The sequence below is a fragment of the Capsicum annuum genome, chromosome 1, assembly GCF_002878395.1.
Source record: "Capsicum annuum cultivar UCD-10X-F1 chromosome 1, UCD10Xv1.1, whole genome shotgun sequence".
NCBI lineage: Eukaryota > Viridiplantae > Streptophyta > Magnoliopsida > Solanales > Solanaceae > Capsicum > Capsicum annuum.
Genome location: NC_061111.1, coordinates 146,860,398 through 146,879,372, shown reverse-complemented (window position 1 = coordinate 146,879,372; position 18,975 = coordinate 146,860,398). Strand labels below are relative to the sequence as shown.

General features: G+C 36.4%; 1 protein-coding gene across 1 annotated transcript; it reads left to right on the top strand.

Moving 5' to 3' along the window:
- Positions 1 to 485: 485 nt before the first annotated feature.
- On the top strand, positions 486 to 18,429 carry LOC107839294. Its single transcript, XM_016682718.2, has 13 exons — positions 486 to 640; positions 1,555 to 1,891; positions 3,038 to 3,215; positions 3,286 to 3,335; positions 7,356 to 7,448; positions 7,528 to 7,616; positions 8,016 to 8,094; positions 8,309 to 8,391; positions 13,089 to 13,167; positions 13,250 to 13,928; positions 16,547 to 16,627; positions 16,772 to 17,411; positions 17,746 to 18,429. Exons 1-13 carry the CDS (start codon positions 609 to 611, stop codon positions 17,873 to 17,875), a joined length of 2,550 nt encoding a protein of 849 aa, XP_016538204.2. The 5' UTR covers positions 486 to 608; the 3' UTR covers positions 17,876 to 18,429.
- Positions 18,430 to 18,975: the final 546 nt, after the last annotated feature.

Genomic DNA, 18,975 nt, shown 5'->3' with positions numbered 1-18,975 from the left:
CTCAAACATTGATCAACTTAAAAATACTTGAATATAAAGTCTTCAAAATCTAATTTAATTTCATAATCAATAAGATACTTTAAACAAGTTTTCAAAATCTATCTTCAAAATCCAGTCAAACACTAATATACGTTACAGTTTAGGCATTTATTATCAATCCCACTAACATGGGTTGTGGTGCAGTGGTGAGACTACTCCACCTTTAATCATAGGTCATAAATTCGAGCTCTGGGTATGAAAAAAATTCTGTTGAGAGCGCTACCCTGAAAATAGGCCCTGCAACGTGCAATTCTAATTAGTCGAGGCTCCAATATGAACACTAAACACCGAGTGTAAAATAAAATAAAAAAATTATTATCAACCCCCAATCTTAAGGGACCATAAGTGTTTTTCTCAAACAACCAAGGGATTGTTATTAACATATTCAAAACTTCAATGTGCCAAATGTGAGTTTTGCCTCACTTTATAAACAAACTTGGGTTACCCCAAGCACCCATAACCAATACACCCTTTCTCTCTCTTTTTCCCTCAAACAAAAAGGCTTAATTTTCCCCCAAATTTAAACTCTTGAAAAATTTCCTCATACAACCAAAATCTTTATCTCGCGTATGGCCTTTCACGTAGCTTGTCCAATTACCTGGTACTACCACACTTCCCCCTTTCTTTTTATTTTTTTATTTATTTTTGGGTATTATTTGGTTATAATTTTGTTTATTTTATCCCTTCCTACTCCTTTTTAACACTCTTCTCTCTACTCTCTCTCTTATTTAGGCCAAGAATGGAAAATGGGGTTCTTTGTTTTATGGTTTTAAGTTGTTTAACGGGTTTTTTTGCAGGTGGGTTTTGGGGTATTTTGTGGATCTGTTTGCTCTTTCTCTCTCTATTTGTTAATGGAGGATAATTGGGGTTTCTTGGTTTTGTTGTTTCTTTGGATTTTTATGATGAAGTTGAGTGATTTTGCGTGTGGGTTCTGGCTCTTTTTTGGTGTAGTCGAAGGATTTGTTAATGCCCACTTTAGGTTTCCAAAGGGAAAAAACGAGTTCTTTGGAATTTTCTGATTGAATTGAGTGTTTTTGCGTGTGGGTTTTGGCCCCTTTTTTGGTGTAGTCGAAGAATTTGTTACTGCCCACTTGGATTTTCAAAGGGTAAAAAATGAGTTTTTTTGGAATTTTCTGACTGAATTGAGTGTTTTTGCGGGCGTGTTTTGGCTCTTTTTTTGGTGTACTTGAAGGATTTTTTGCTGCCAATTTGGGTTTCCAAAGGGTAAATGAGTTTTTTGGAATTTTCTGACTGAATTGAGTGTTTTTACGGCTGGGTTTTGTCTCTTTTTTGGTGTAGTTGAAGGATTTTTTGCTGCCAATTAGGGTTTCCAAAGGGTAAAGATGAGTTTTTTGGAATTTTCTGACTGAATTGAGTGTTTTTGAGGGTGGTTTTGGCTAATTTTTGGTATAGCTGAAAGATTTGTTGCTGCCAATTTGGGTTTCCAAAGGGTGAAAATGAACTTTTTGGAATTTTCTGACTGAATTCAGTGTTTTCGCTCTTTTTTTGGTGTAGTCGAAGGATTTGCTACTGCTCACTTGGGTTTCCAAAGGGTAAAAATGGGTTCGTGGAAGATGTGGCTAAGGTTGAGGAGTTTCTTAAGGACCCATGGTTGCTTAAGGCAAGAGAAGGTGCTACAATTCAGGTTAAGGTGCCCAAGATTGTTGTTGCTCCGCCACCACAGGTGCCTGTAGGTGATGGGGGTGGTGGTGGTGGTGGTGGAGGGGATGGTGAGGAGGCGGCTGCTATTGCTTCAGCTCAGACTAAGCGTGTTGCTTTGCAGAAGAAAGCTGCTGCTGCATCTATGGTGGCTGAGGATTTTGCTAGACGATTTGAGTCTGGTAATTTGGAGGTTAGTAATTGCTGTATTTTTAAATAGATTTTCATTAATTTAATGTGGAATGTGAAATGTGAAAATTAGGATTGTTAAATCAATTGGCTTGTCTTTTGTCCTATTTATCATAGTCAGGATAATGGGATACATCTGTCCCTTTATATTTCGTATGGATTTTATGTCATCACTATCGTGTTCCTTTTTATTTTAATTCTGAGCTTTGTCTGTCAAGGGAGAAAAGCATTTATGTGGTGCACAAAAAGGTCTAGACATTCCAGGTTGTATGAATACTTTCAGGTTACCTGATAATTTAACTCCATTCTCATTTAGACGTTTTAAGTGTTTGTATAATATTCCACTGTAGGAGGAGAAAAGATACACTGATGATTTAGCCTGTCCTGATATTCTCTTTTAAAAGAGATTGAATTTTCATGGTGCTTTCTATAAGATTGAGAATATTCAGGGGTTATTTAGTGTCTGAATTACATCAAGTTTGAATCTCCTTTTCCAATGACTAGAATATACACACCCTTAATTCAGGTAATGGGTCATTTTTGAAAATTCCTTATCCTTGAGAGAGGTGAAAACGTTTAGTGAAAGGCTCTTAAAACTTTTTGTTGGCGGTATTAAATAATCCCTGCATTAAGTTGTGTATGAACCACATACTATTTTTTATGGAGTGGAATGTGGAACGTGGAATGAGAACACATTTATTTGCATTGCGGGGATTAAATTATCTCAAGACAAATATACACTTTTAAAGTAAGGATTTCATGTATACCAATCTTCTTGTTATTAATCACCGCATTGACAATCCCTTGATTGTTAATCACCATATAAACAATGCCTACTCACATAACTACTATGTCAACCAAGCTACCCGTAAAAGTAAAGGTCTGTTAGCGCCCAAAAAAGCAGTGGTCTAGAAGCCATTTAGATTTAAGATCTAATAATGGTTAGGATGTTTATTTTGTTGTTCGTCAAATGAAATCAAATAGCTGTTCTCACTCACCAGGAGAATATTCATATTCGAGAGGTGCATTGTTACCGAACATCTAATAACCCCTTTTCATTGCTCATTTCTTGGAGGCTGGGAGCTGGAATCATAAATTGTTACATGATAGTATTCAATGTTTTTATTTACAAATAAATATCTTTCCTCAGGGTTCCATGAAAGATGTTGGTGGAGAAGAACAGGGTCTATCGAATGTCAAAGTGATGTGTAGGCTATGCTTTTGCGGTGAAAATGAAGGAGGTGAAAGAGCAAGGAAAATGATGTCATGCAAAAGTTGTGGGAAGAAGTATCACCGAAGCTGCCTGAAAGCTTGGGGTCAACATAGAGGTATTTTTCTAAGCTGCATAATTTGTCCATTTTCAGTGTTATGCTTTTGCTAATATGCCCCTTCCTACAGATCTCTTTCATTGGAGTTCATGGTCTTGTCCCTCATGCCGGATTTGTGAGGTAAACCTTTTGATTCTTTTCGATGAAATAATGAAACTTAGTTGTTTTGCTTTTTAATTGCTGCCCGTAAAGTGGCTATGTACCATGAGTTGCTTTCTTTTTCTTTTCTGTGAATAAGAAGGTCAAATGTTATTCAACAGAATGTTGACTTCTATTACCTAACAAAATGTAAAAATTAAATTTATCAGAGATGTCAACTATTACCTAATTTTCTTTGCTATATATAGCAACTCAGCTTTTCATATTTAGCCATTTTGGGTTCTAGCCTGCTGCCTAGCCCTATAAGCCCATGTCAGTTTTGAGTTTTGACACAAATCTTGGGTAAGGTATACTGATTAGGAAAAAAAAAAAATCTGAGTAAGGTGTGTGTCATAATTATACAGAGAGGTTTTTTCTCAAAATCTGTGTCTGCACGGACAGTCAATTGAGAAACAAAGATATTGCTTGTAACCCAATGCTCTCAACTGTATCCCTCCGTATATTTATGGTGTACGTAAGACAGTCTATGGAAATTGCGAAACAGGTAGAATTTGACCCGTGGCCCCACTTATATGCAAACCCATTAGTCACTAATCATAATAGGAGTGTTCATGGGTCGGTTTGGATCGGTTAGTGGTTAAAACCGTATCCAAACCCAATTTAGTCGGTTTTTGAATTTCTAAAACGAAACCAAACCACAAAAAGAAAATAACCGTCGGTTTGGTTCTTGTCGGTTTGGTTTGGTTTTTTCGGTTATTGACTAGCCTACTCCAACTATCTCCGGAATAAACTCCTTTTACCCCATAGAAAAGAGTATCACATTGAACAATTTTTCGTGAAATATTTGTACAGTGATGGACAAATGACACTATAAACTCTTAAAAATCAGAACAAACACATTAAACAAAACCAACATTGAGATGAAAAACACCAGCTTTGAATTGTAGGCACTAAGATTATCCAACAGCTTACAAACATATACATGTACATTGTAAAACAAAGTTTTGTATTCTCTTGCAGTGTACTGCACGTAGAGACAAAGTTGAGCAAATTTGAGTATTTGAGTTATCTGTCTACTTTATAGACTAGCTAGGCGAGCTAATCATATAGGGAAAAGATTAAATAAATAAGGAGACATAAAACTACCATTTGAATCAGGGACCATGGTAACTACTAACTCGTTTGAAAGACTCTTTGTTTATGTGATTGAAGATGAAGCAACATATGGATTACAGTTTTAGTCATCATTCATGCCATCTCTCTTGGGTTATTCACAAACCATACATAAAATTTCACAAACCATACATCATTCATGCCATTCCTCTGCACGGCTGCACCATTGCCTGGTTAAAGTTTCATGCCATGAAACTTTGGGATTTTATTATAGAATAGAATCAGATTTAATCACTGAAAACATCCCACAAAAAATAAAGAGAAGTCTACACTACGAAAGCGAGCGTAAACGAGATATAGGGGTTTAAGAAACTAAACAAGAAAATATTGCAATATCTGAGCTAGTCGAGACTCTAGAAAACATGGCACAAGTATAATCAGCAGGAAGAAAGTGAAACACTTGCAGTTGCATGGACCATCAACGCAAAACAAACGAGAGGGAAAAATTGAAAAGAAATTTTTGCTTTTCCTTGTGAGATGAAAAACTGAAAAGAATTTTTTTTATTGTTTGCTTTCTATGAAGAACAACAGAAGCTAATGTGGTGCTGCCTTTCAATGAAGAACAAAAGAAGCAACAGTTGATGTACTACGTATTGTGAAAGTTGAAGTAGAAAAAGTGAGGTAGGGACCGTAGGGTTAACTTATTAGAAATAGTAGGTAGAGTTGGGCTTGGATTTGGGGCTTTGGGCAATTGGCCTAAAGTATTGGTTGGGCTAGACATAGATTAAAATTTAGTTTAAGATTAAATTTAATAAAATATTTATGTTAAATATTTTATTTATAAATTATATATAAATAATTATAATATATATATATATTAAATTTATCAGTTCAGTTCGGTTTGGTTATTTTCACGGTTTTTTTTGGAGTAAAACCATAACCAAACCAAATAGCATTGTTTTTTTAAAATTTAAAACCAAACCTAGCTAAACCAAATCAAATGTCGGTTTCTTTAATCGGTTTGGTTTGGTTTACGGTTCGGTTTAGTTTTTAATCAAACCCATGAACACCCCTAATCATACACTTGCCATATCAACTGCCTTTTGTCCTGTAAGAAACAGGGAAGACTACTTTCCACCAGATGACCAAACTCAAATATGCAACATGTCAAAGCCAAATAAGCTGCAAGCAATAATAACTTAGAATGCTAAGCCCACGTCAGAACCCCAATCCTGGTTGTAAGAGCTCATTTTATTATAATCAACAGTGACAAAAACTCTAACTCTAGGTGACTTCTTGGCTTTGACATTTAGGAAACTATGGAGTTTTCTTGGGGAGATAGAAAAATAGCCTTGTAGGTAGGACTAGTGAGCAGTATTTTAAAACATAAAACTGCAAAACACAGTAAGGTCTTCACAGCTTTAATCAAAAGCAATGAGCAGCGTATAATTCATCAAACATATGATTTACCTAAATATATGAATTTAGTACTTATATGATCAAATATTGATTTAACATTATTATTATTATTATTGTTTTTTTTTTTTTGAATCCCCGGGGTGCACCGGCCCTTGGCAAGGAGTTTCCCGCAAGTGCACCACGGGTAATTCAGGGTTTTCACCCAGTCCGATGGCCCTCAGAAATTGTTTGCATCCAGTGGGAATCGAACTTGAGACCTTGAAAGGGAGCACCCCAAAGCTCAAGCCAATTACCACTAGGCCAACCCCTGTTATACAATAATGACAATATGACTCAATGCCTAAAATGAAACAAGGTCACAGAATAATGATGGTCAATGGCAACATTGATATTAAATTCTGAATAAAATTGACCATAAAATAAATTAGTTTGCAGCATTCAATTTCATTTTTAATTGCTTTAGTAACTATACATAAAGTTGAAAGAGAAGCAAAAAGAAGCTCAAAATCAGCTGTAGTTGAAGATGGGGAGTGCATCAAAGAAAGTGTCATCTTTGAAGTAGAAAAAGAAAATGAAATTTTAAGAAAATACAGAAAAATAATAGTAAAAGAATAAGAATTGTTAAAAACTTGAGCAAAAAGAAAGAAAGACAGACATGTCAAACAGTACTTTATTGTAGAGAGGAATCCCCTGCTCATTTTGCTCTCTTTTTTCTTTCTTTTCCAGATTTTGAAGTTAGTTTTCAAATAAATTAACCGTGTTGAAAATAATGTCTGGCTCATCCAAACCATGTTTTGTCAAAGCGGGTGTCATCATGTGTAGCAATAGCCCCTCTTGGCATCATTTCATTGCTAGCTTGCGTCAAAACTAAATTTGAGGATGTGAAAGATTGATGTATTGAAGGAAGAAGTGGTAGAAGTTGTCAAAGGATGGTGTTCATGGAATTATTAATTTTGTTGTCCGAGTGACTGCAAGGACTGGGTTGGTTTATGTCACACAAATCGAAGGTGTTGCTGCATATGTTGCATGGGCAGGAAATGGGTTTATTGGTTGGGTTGGGTATAGTGGTATTTATCATGATGTGGGAAATGTTTTTGATGGTTTGGAGGGAAGGGTTGATGATCAGGGATGCTACTAATGGCTTCTTATATGCTCCTGTTAAATTGCAAGGTAGGTTGCTATCTATTTGAGGCAGCATCACATGATGCGCAATTCGCCCCAAATGTTGATGATCAAACATATTAATTTGGAAAGAGCTCTTGAAGTATGACATATCTTTAATATAACTAATGGAAGTGTCCCAATCGTGTAGGATTATAAATGAAACTATTGGCTACTGTATTTTATCTTGTGAAAAGCAACTCTTTTGATAATTGGACATGCATTCTGCATCATTCACTAGTGATTATTGCATTTTCGGCTATTTGATGTCTATGTTATTGTTCAACTCATGTTCTTATGCTCACTGTATTTCTCATCTGCTAACTGTATGCTCATTGTTTGGTGTAGGCCTGTCGAAGAACTGGCGATCCAAACAAGTTCATGTTTTGCAAAAGGTGTGATGCAGCTTATCACTGTTACTGCATGCAGCCTCCACACAAGGTGGATTCTCGTGTCTTACTCTTCCAGTTCTGTATAATGATAAAAGTAGATTGTACTTAGTTGTTTTTGGGATGTGCAGAACGTTAGCAGTGGGCCTTATTTATGCCCCAAACACACAAAGTGTCACAGCTGTTGTTCTAATGTTCCAGGAAACGGTTTGAGCGTGAGGTATGTAGGGCCATGAGCTAGTGGACATTCTCTTGGATTCAAGTTTTTGCTATATCTATTGAACACTCTAATTAACTCCATTTTAGTCAAAATGCTTATTGATGTACTTTTTCAATGTCCTTTTTTTGTGTATCTTCACAAGAGCATCTTGTAAGAGTTACATCTGGTTTACATTATATATATGATAAGGGCTTTGAAAACAATTAAACTCAGTTCTCCAGTTTTGTGGTTGCCTGTTGCACAGTTAATTTTCTGCACTAATATCTTTTCGAGATTCCAAATACAAATTATTGCGATAGCATAAGATAATGTTGTGTGCTGCATGGTGATATATGAAAATCCTTTAAGGCATTGCATATCATTTTGTGTCTGAGCTATTGATATCTTGATCCATGGCAGGTGGTTTTTAGGATACACTTGTTGTGATGCTTGTGGAAGATTATTTGTGAAGGGAAACTACTGTCCTGTTTGTTTGAAGGTAGATATTATGGCGAGTTTTATTAGCTGAGCTTCTCTTTGTTTGATCGCATAATCAGGTTGTTTGTACTATGGTGGTTTACTAATGTAAAGTTGCTAATTTGTCGGCTATTGTTATGGGATGCGTTCTGCTTTCATTGCTTTTCGAAAGAAATTAAATATTTTTCTTCCCATATGTCTATGGGGAATGAAATTGATTCTTTTTTATACTGTAGGTTTATAGAGATTCTGAATCAACACCTATGGTTTGCTGTGACATTTGCCAGCGCTGGGTGCACTGCCAATGTGATGGCATCAGGTTTATATTGCTTTTAAGATTATTAATTTGTTGGTTTTGCTTTGGTTTCCTTTCTTATGAAATGCAATTTTATTCTTAACACGGGGGCAAGTATTAGGTTAGACTTTTTCTGTTCTGGAATTAAATATCAGAAATTTATTATTGACAGCATCCAATAATTTGATGGAGTTCTTGCAGCAGATTTTGCTATGTTAAAATGTGGAAAATATCTCCAAGAATAGTCTCATCATTCCCATGTTGACTTTTATTGTTTCATTGAATAATTTAATGGCATTTTGAGGACTGCTATTTGTGTTGCATTGCGTCTTGTTAAGAGTTTTAATATACATTTTCTAGAAATTAGAAAGATCTGCAATCTCGGGCTCCTACTGGTTGTAACTTAGGATATATGACATGACTTATACGAAAGAGACCGAGACAAGAATGACAAATCTTGTGTATTAATTTATTGACATTGTTATATCGATGTGATTGTATGAATGATATTGCTTCATGGACTAAGCTATAGCAGCATGAATAAATTAAAAAAGAAAAAAAGAGAAGTACTGATGGGTATTTGTAATTTTCTGCTGTAATAGTGGAAAAATATGGCCAACTATGGCAAATGCATTTGACTGTCAGATTATTGGTGACCATCATCAATGGGTAAATATCAGATTCTTCACAGATAATGAGGAAGCAAGTCATGATGCATCAAAAGCTATTTGGTCAAGAAGTTAACTAATGACCTTTTCTTGTGGATCCAAAGAGCCCCAAGGAGCTATCAACTATTTATATTAAACAAAAAAGGTTCCTTCAATTATTTAGGATTTGTACCTTTTTGAACTCTGTCAAAGGGGGAGTTTGAACTGTTAAGAGGTGCCTAGTGCTTTCATCAATATTAAAGAGGAAGCTTCTGGGCTGTACCCTACAACTAGGGGCTTCAGGCTACAGCTTCCACTGCAGGAGATGAGTTGAAGTGAGTGCTTCAGGTGCATAAGCTTCGGTGATAAGGTAATTGGTTAACTGGGAATTCATTTTCAGATCCAGGTCGCATGGTGACAGGTTGAATGTAGTACAAGAGGAACCGTTGATTCACACAATTGGTCATCGCGCTTGGTTGAAAAGCCAGTGGCGCTAAGCTGCCATGTCATGGATTATGATTGAACGCCTCTACCCTTCAACCATTTAGGATGTATCCCATTTTGGTAGGAAAAAGATTAGAGCTACTTCACAGATATGGCAACCGAATTCGTTAAAAGGGTTAATGGTTAGTAAGGAGGACTGTTATCTATTGGAGATTAATGGTCCTACAGGATCTTTTGATTAACTGATGGCAGACTATTTCAAACATTGGCATACGATCGGCATCTATGAACAATTTGCGTAGTATAAATGGCTATAATTGTGGAGGAAGTTAATGTTTTTGAACTTGCAAATATTAAGTTTTAGATACTAATTGTTTGCTGGGAAAAGTCATGAGTTACATCCTGTGGTTGTCCAAAAAGGTGTTTATACCTTAATTTTATGGGCGACATAATACTCATTACTCTTTTTTGAAGTGGAACTAATACCCCCTATAAAGTGATGTGGCTGAGAAAATAGTACCAACTTCTTGAAAGCGCGTGAGAAGAGGAAAATATACTATAAATGGTTCTAATAATACACGTGTCATCTTCGAATTGGTTGATACGTAAGTTATACTTAGATAATATATATTCCATAACAACAACAACATACTAGTGTAATGCCACAAGTGGGAGGAGGGCAGAATCAAGAGTGCACACAACCTATCCCCTACCTTATGAAACTAGAGGGGTTGTTTTCGATAGACCCTCGGCTTAAGCAAAGATATCAAATTATATCAAATTAGGTAGGAAAATAGCGGAGAAAGAAGTAGTTATATATTCCTTAATTTATATAATTGTTTGTAGGGAAGTCATAAGTTACCTTTTGTGGTTGTCGATAAAGTCATTTACATACCTTAACTTTACGGATGACCTAATACTCCCTACTCTTGTTGAAAATAGAATTAATATCCCCCTAAAAGGTGATGTGGCAAAGAAAGTGTCACCCTGTTACACTATGTGATGTTACACTATGTGATATGGGAGCTGGCCATGCCCAAAGTCGTTACTTAACCTCAAGGAAGGGATCCAGTGGAGATAGGGTGCCTAAGTTACCTTCTGTGGTTGTTGATAAAGTCATTTACATACCTTAACTTTACGGATGACCTAATACTCCCTACTCTTGTTGAAAATAGAATTAATATCCCCCTAAAAGGTGATGTGGCAAAGAAAGTGTCACCCTGTTACACTATGTGATGTTACACTATGTGATATGGGAGCTGGCCATGCCCAAAGTCGTTACTTAACCTCAAGGAAGGGATCCAGTGGAGATGGGGTGAGGCATGTAGCTCAGATTATTAGAGCATGTGACTACGAACCACGGTGTCAGGGGTTTGAATCCCCCCTCCCACAATTGGCCCTAAAGGGAAGTATGTTACCAACTTGAAAGCGCGTGTGAAAAAGGAGAAAACACTATAAACAGTTCTAACAATACACGAGTCATCTTCTGATTGGTTGATATAGTAATTAATTAAACTTAATTAATATATTCCTTTACAACAACATACACTGTAAATCCCACAAGTGGGGAATGGGTAGGGTAGAGTGTACTTAGTCTTACCACTACCTTAGGAAGGTAGAGAGGCTGTTTCCAGTAGACCTTCGGCTCAAGTAAAGCATATCAAGTCAGGTATGGAAATAATGGAGAAAGAAGTAGTTATACATTCCTTAATTTATATAGTTCTTTGTCGGGAAAACACACAAGTTATGCATCCCTTGGTTGTCCAATAAAGTCATTTGCACATCGTAACTTTATGGACGACCTAATACTCCTTACTCTTGTTTGAAGTGGAACTAATATCCTTGGAAAAAGTGATGTGGCAAAGAAAGTGTTGCCGACTTCTTGAAAGCATGTGAGAAGAGGAAACATCACTTCCTTACAGGGATATTAGTTCCATTTCAAACAAGAGTAGGGACTATTAGGGTGTCCGTAAAGTTACGATGTGCAAAGGACTCTTTTGGAGGCAAAGAACGTGTTACCGACTTCTTGAAAGCATGTGAGAAGAGGAAACATCACTATAAACAGTTCTAACAATACACGTATCAGTTTCTAACTGGTTGGTGTATAGTTAAATACACTTCATTAATATATTCCTTAATTGATTGTGTTTTCTTAATATTTTCTTTATTCTTTTCCCCTTTTTCTCTTTTCTCTTTCTTTTTTTTCCTTTTCAGGTTTTTGGTCAACGTCACCAGACCTGCGCTCTGCGGCATCTCCTTTTCTTCTTTTGTTATCTGTAAATAATTTTTTTTCTAGGGTTCGATATTGAAAAAATGCTTAAAGTTCAGAAGTTTTCTTGACCGGAAAATTTGTTTTCCAATCACCATTTTTTCCGGCAAGGTGGGTATTCTTTTTCTTTAAAATACTATTCAAAACAACTTTTTCAGATCTTTACCCGTGAAAAAATCAAAATTCGAAAGCAAAGATTAAAAAAAGTGCATCTTGCCGGAATATAAATTCCGGTGACCTTCTTTTCATCCTTTATTGGCCTATCTATCTCCTCTCAGAAATATCTTGTGAACAAGCCCATTCAAATTCTGAGTCGTGCTGTGCTATGTGTGTGGTGTATCTTGTAATTGGTTTTTTTGTTTGTATAACTGTGCAACACAAAGCTGCCATGAAGTTGAAAATAAGATGGAAGTAGAAAAGGTAGGAAGAAGAAGGGGAAAAAGTTATCTAAAAAAGAATAATAAATATATATATATATATATATATATATATATATATATATATAGAGAGAGAGAGAGAGAGAGAGAGAGAGAGAGAATACACGTGTCAGGTGTGTGTATAGCACCACTTTTACATAAATAGATGTGGCATTGTCTTGAGAAGGGGCTAATAGTTCCACTTAAAACAAGAAAAAGGAGTAAGAGGTCACCTGTAAAGAATCAGTGTGTAAATAACTTATCTGAACAACTATAGGATGCAGTATTTTCCAAATGTTGATTTCAACCTACCACGGTCATGACATGATATGTTGGCTTGTTAGTCCTGCATTGATTAGGCGAATTGTTTGTTGGAAATTGGAAATAGAAATCAAATGGACGGATCAATTATATATCTAGAGAAGTCTTTAAATATATTTGAGTTACTTTTTCGGAGCAATTCAGAAGATTTGCTTTTCTTCCTTAAATGAAGAATTTGAATTTTTTTCCTGGAATAGTTATCGAAATGAATTAATGAGTAGATATAAAATTTAATTGAACTAGAGAAACTAAGAACTTGACTTTTTCTTCTCTTGAACTCGAATTTAGGAATGTGTTTCCGTGAGTAGTCTCATCATTCCCCTTTTGACTTTTATTGTTTCATTGGAAAATTGAATGACATTTGGAACTGCTGTTTATGCTGCATTCTGCCTTCTTAAGAGTCTAGTCTGTTGACAGGGTGCCAGTTCTAATTTCCAGAATGTTCCGGTTCTGCGCTTCACCATATAAATATCCTGATATTTTTGTGCTTTGCCAATTTGTTCTCCTGTCATTCACTCTATATAAAGCTGTTAACTTATACAACCTTGACTATAGTTTCCCTAGGGCTTTGAGAGAGGGACTCCATTAGAAGTTCTAATTTGAAAATGGGTATTTGCTTTGCAGTGATGAAAAATATTTGCAGTTCCAAGTGGATGGAAATTTGCCGTATGCATGCCCAACATGCCGTGGAAATAGTTATCAGGTGTGTTTACGGCAGTGATTAAATTCGCTAGAAAAGTTAAAACTAGAACTCTATCCTGATAGCTTTCTGTTGATGTTCTCAGGTGAGAAATCTTGAGGATGCTGTTCAGGAGCTTTGGAGGAGGAGAGATGTAGCTGATAGGGATTTAATTGCAAGTTTGAGGGCAGGAGCTGGATTGCCAGTTGAAGATGAAATATTCGCTATTTCACCCTTTTCAGATGATGAAGATAGCGGTCCTGTAGTAAAAAATGAACACAATCGATCTTTGAAGTTTTCTCTTAAAGGTTTAGTTGACAAATCTCCCAAAAAGAGCAAGGAATATGGAAAGAAATCTTCTTACAAGAAATCTGGTAAAAAGAAGGGTTTAACTGGACAAAATGAAGGACATCCATATGCCCCATCTGGTGGATATGGTGCTGGTGATGTCAAGAATGAAGAGTTGCAGGCTTATAGGGAACTGGATAGCTTTTCTTCTCCTGTTGGTAGCTTGACAGAAGGTATATGTTCAATTAATCAGGCTGGGGTCATAAAGCACAAATTTATAGATGAGGTTACTGGAAACACGGGTAAGAGGACTGTCCAAATGAAAGGTAGCAAGCCTCGGCCTTTGGACGGGGATGATGTTGGAATTCAAACAAGCATGCCAAAGACCTCTAAGGGACCAAAGCTTGTTATACACTTGCGGAATAAAAACACAGCAGGTTCCCCAAAGTCTGATGCTTCAAGCTGTCAGAAAGAGCAAGATTTGACTACTTCAAATGGTAATTTTTTTCTATATGTTGTCTTCACGTTCCTCTTTTTTTTTTTCTTTCCATTTTCTTACTTGGATGAATCTTGTTTAAAAACTATGGCTTCTCCATAGAATTTGCTGACTGTAAGTAGGGCTGCTTATCGGTTGGATCGGTTAGATAATTATGCTTAGCGGTTCGGCTTATTGGTTATTGGTTTTTAAATATACTAATCCGCTAGCCACCCAATAAGATAATGGTTGGTTCGGTATCGGATTAGTAATTAACGGACGGTTATCGGATGGTGTATCGGATAAATTTAAGAGAGAATGAAATATCGAGCGATTATTGATAGTTCCTCCGTTTCTTCACCGACTAAGTTATTTGTTGATCTATTTATCAATCTTTTAGGCTTCTTGATTTTGTTCGTGTCGTTATTTAACAGGTTAAAACATCGAATCAAATAAGAATTTTCTTCTAGACCTAAAATGTATGTAGAAACATTTTTAATTACTGGATTGACAGAAAAAAATTAAAACTTTAATATTATTTGAATTTTTATGTTTTTTATCCAACTTCGTGAAGGACACATTTGGATTGTTTCATTTTTATTGCGGTCCTTTGTATTGTCAAGAATAATTTATGTTCTGATTTAAGAATTAATTTAAGATTTTCTTTACATTTTAGGAAGTATGGCTGCACTTTATGGTTAGAAGTCACAAGAAGTGACATGTTATTTTCTAAACTAAGAAGTGAATAGAATAATAAATGGAGTTTTATATGTTGGATTGACAAAAGATACTTATATATCTAGGGATAAAAATATAATTATAATATTTCTTAATGGGTTAACAGTTTACCCGATAAGAAAATTGAGTAATCCGTCCCCGCACCAATAAGCCATTAATTATAAAAAATTTATCCGTTCTCCAACCATTAATCCGATAACCCATTATCAATTAGCCAATAAACTAATTTTGAGGTTGGATTAACGGTTACGGTTCGGTTTTGAACAGCCCTAACTGTAAGTATGCTTTTCTACTAGCTTGCATGACTTCTGACACAACTTTTCTACTAGCTTGCATGACTTCTGACACAAAGCTAAGGTTTTCTAAATTGTTATGTCATCCAGACATAAGGTTCCGTCAGTGAGAAAGATGATTATAGTTTTCCTCTGTGCAGTGTTATTTCTTGGACATTTTGTGATTGGTATGGACTTCATATGTAAGTTGCCCCAGAGCTTTAAGTGGTAAGAGCGCATCACGTGATATGTGGATTAAGCACACGTCACGTGTTCGAACCCTGCCTCCGACAAACGCTTGATAATTTAAGTGAAGAAGGGCAGATGGGCGTGCTCATTATCCCCACAGTTTTGACCGTTATGTCACTGTCCCTCGAGGATTTCTCAGTTATAAAAAGGACATATAAGTTGGCTAAGGAATATCATAAAGTACCTTGATTCTTGAGTTGCTTTTGTTTGTAGAAGCCATAAGTATCTCTAATGTACTTTCTTGCTAAGAATTTTCTTGTAGATAAAAATTAGTGGGGACGTGAACTTATGCAGCATATTTCTACTCCTTTCCTTGGTTAATTGTTTGCTTATTTGGCATTTGAGGAATGTGTGTTTTGGTCATCATGTGATCTGATGTTTTTTTTTGGGGGTGGTGGTGGTGGTTTCGGGGGGGGGGGGGGGTTCTTCACGACTTAGGTGGAAAACTCTAGAGAAAGTAGAGCAAATGAAATATTTGAGTCACGTCCTCCAAGTTTCACATAACAATGTTAATCATTGGTTGGATGATGGTAAAAATGGAAGCCAGTAGTTTAAAAGCTTTTTCCTTAATGATCTTCACAAAGCTTAAAAAAGTAGCACTTATGCGTACATCTTACTAATTATACCTCTTTCCTTTTCTCAAGACGCTGAAACTGCTTCTTGATGGATAAAACTCTGGCATAAAACAACAGAGTGCTCTTTATACACACACACATATATGTAGTGCAATAAAGGTGACGTATATTTGGTTTTCTTTGGTCTGGGAATGGAAGGTCTGTTCTGTGCCTGATTAAATTCTCCAATTCTTGTTCTGGTATGGTGTTCCTTCTCTATATTTTTCTATGTTACAATAACTCTGATTCTTTCTTCTCTGTTGAATACTTGCGGCTGAAGAGTCTGGAAAGTTGCTAATGATCCCAAAAAAATGAAAAAAGAAAATAACCTAAAGTGGTTGAATATGTGAACTCAACTTAAAGTTCATGCTGCATATTATTTTTGTTTTCTTATGTTAACCCCCCCTCTCCCTCCCTCTCCCTCTCCCTCCCCATTACATGAAATTTTAGAAAATGTGGTTTAATTTGTACATCTATGGTTCTCTGTCAAAGTGGGTAGGTGATGATACTTCTGTTTTCCCTCTTATTTTTGTTTTCAAATTCAATTTGTGGATTTGCTCTTCCTTCTGTTGTTCCCAATTCCTTCATTTCAATCTCAAAGTTGCTTGATCAAGGCAGCAAAATATCTTGAGATCAAGTAATTAGCTTCAATACTCTAATACTCCTACTTTTTGGTATACCTCTTGTAATGGGAGCTTTTCCCAACGTGAATAAAGTTATTTACCTTATCAAAATATATTCTGGCATGTACTTCCTTTTTTTATCAGGTAGCGAGGATGTGGTTCAGCTGAGGGAGAATGAAATCTCAGAAAGGAATGACACTGCAGCTAAACTTGGTGGTGGAAAAGGTAAGACGTGTTGTAATTTTTCTACTTTCTGGGTTTGGTGTAGGGATGGGGAAGGAATGATAAAATTGTATTTGTTGCTCTTTGTAGCATACTTTTAGTGTTCCAATAGTAACTTTTCTGTTGGTTTCATTTCTTTTTCTGAAGGACATACGGTGGATCATATGGACCAAATGAAGGGTCAAAACCATAAGGGTAAAGAAAGTCACTTAATAAAGATCAAGAAAGTTAGCTCAGAAGCTACTCATTTTCCTTCCAAAGTTGGTGGAAAACTTGCCGATGGATCTGGACCTGATCCGCCACACAAGACTTTTGGTATCTTAGGAAAAAGAAGCAATGATGGTAGTGTTATTACAAGGGCTGGAGCTGAAGTTCCTGCTACAAGGGGAAACAAATTGGCTTCTGTTAAACATGCCGAAACTATGCCCGCTTCTTGTGATGACTTGAATGATGAGAAAAATAGCACACCTTCAGTATCTAATTCAACAAGAAAGGATCCAAAACCTCTCCTAAAGCTCAAGTTCAAGAATCCTTACCATGAAAGTCAAAATGCATGGGCTTCTCCAGGAGAGGAGGAGAAAAGCATGGTTAAGGGCCAGAGGTCTAAAAGAAAGAGAGCACCAGCCTTCGGAGAAAAAACATCAACCAGGGCTGATGATAATTCATCACAGTGGTATGAAGACAACACAATGGATGAGTTCATGGATGCTAACTGGATACTGCAGAAGTTGGGAAAAGATGCAAAAGGAAAGAGAGTGGAGGTTCATCATCCGTCTGATAATACCTGGTAGGTTTATTGCTATGTCAAGCTGACTGTCATGCATTTTTAAAATTTATGCAACTTTAACGGAAATGAGTGCTGTGATATTCTGGATTAGTAATTATGATAGCAATGAGAAAACGGCAATCAGCAGAGCAAGTGAATTTTATTGAGGCAAGAGAATATAGTAGGATAGAGAAAAGGAACACATTGTCTGTAGTAAGAAGTTTCGTTTGAGCTTTTAACTAACCTGACTCCCTTGCTGGTTCTTATATTTCAAATTGAATAAAAGAGCATTCATATAAATCTGTACCACACTTGATGTGTGCAAGTTTGACCTCCCAATTTGTTTTCTTTTCAGGCATAGAGGAACGGTAGTAGAAGTCTTTGAAGGCTCAGTTGTGTCTGTTGCTCTTGATGATGGGAAGAAGAAGAACTTAGAACTTGGAAAGCAAGGAATACGTTTTGTATCTCAGAAGCAAAAACGTTGACTGTTATTAAAATTGGTTATTAGATGCAGTGTATCTTGCGACTTTGGATGCCAAAGCATGAGCAACTGTTGATTCGTAGAGTTGTTCCTCTTCTGTGGACTCAAACGAAGCAACTGATCGTTGCTGGTCAAAATTTCAAGGTTACTGCATCCTGCATCGCGTGGTTGCTGCAAGTTTGAGAACCTTTGCCTAGCAGATTTTACATGGTAGGCGTTGGTTCTGTTTTGTTGTTACCTTCCGTTTCCCAGTGTACAGATTCGCTGTTCTGGTCAGAGGTAGAAAGCAGTTTTTGAGCCTTTTGGTGGCACTTTAGATTAATCTTGCTGTGTTTTTTCAGTTCTAATGTAAATTTCTAGGGATTAGAAAGCTCTGCAATCTCAGGTTCCTTCCGGTTGTAACTCAGGGTAGATGAGAAATGAAAAAAAGAATGTACTGATGGGTATTTGTAATAGTTTGCAGCAATAGTCATGAAACATGGCCCAACTTTGAAAAATGCATTTGACTGTCAAATTATCGGTGACCATCATCAGTGAGTAAAAATCAGGTTCTTTGAAGATGATGTAGCAATTATTTGGCTAAGAGGTTAACTATAGATTTTTTTTTTGAAGGGGAGTCTTGGAGTAACGGGTAAAGTTATTGTCATATGACCAGGAGGTCACAGGTTCAAGCCTTGAAAATACTCCCTTATAGAAATGTAAGGTGAGGCTATATACAATAGATTTTCGTGGTCGGACCTTTTTCCAGATCCTGCGTATAGCAATGCACCGGGCTGCCCTTTTTAGTGGATCACAAAACAACTCCGAGGAAAATAAAGAAAACTCGGGTTATTAGATATTAAATAAAGGAGAGGAAAAAAGTTAGAGCTACTTCACAGTTATGACAACTGAGTTAATTAAAAGGTTTAATGATTCGCCAAAAAAATTGTTATTCGTTGGAGGGGTAAGAGAGAGGTGATTAGATTGGAGATGACATAACTTCAAATTACTGAGGATATGACATTAGATAGGAGGGTACAATTGCGGAGATGATATTTTAGGTAGAAAGACATAAATCAGGGTAGCAGATTAGTACACGGGTGTTGTATTTTTCGAGGGGTTAGG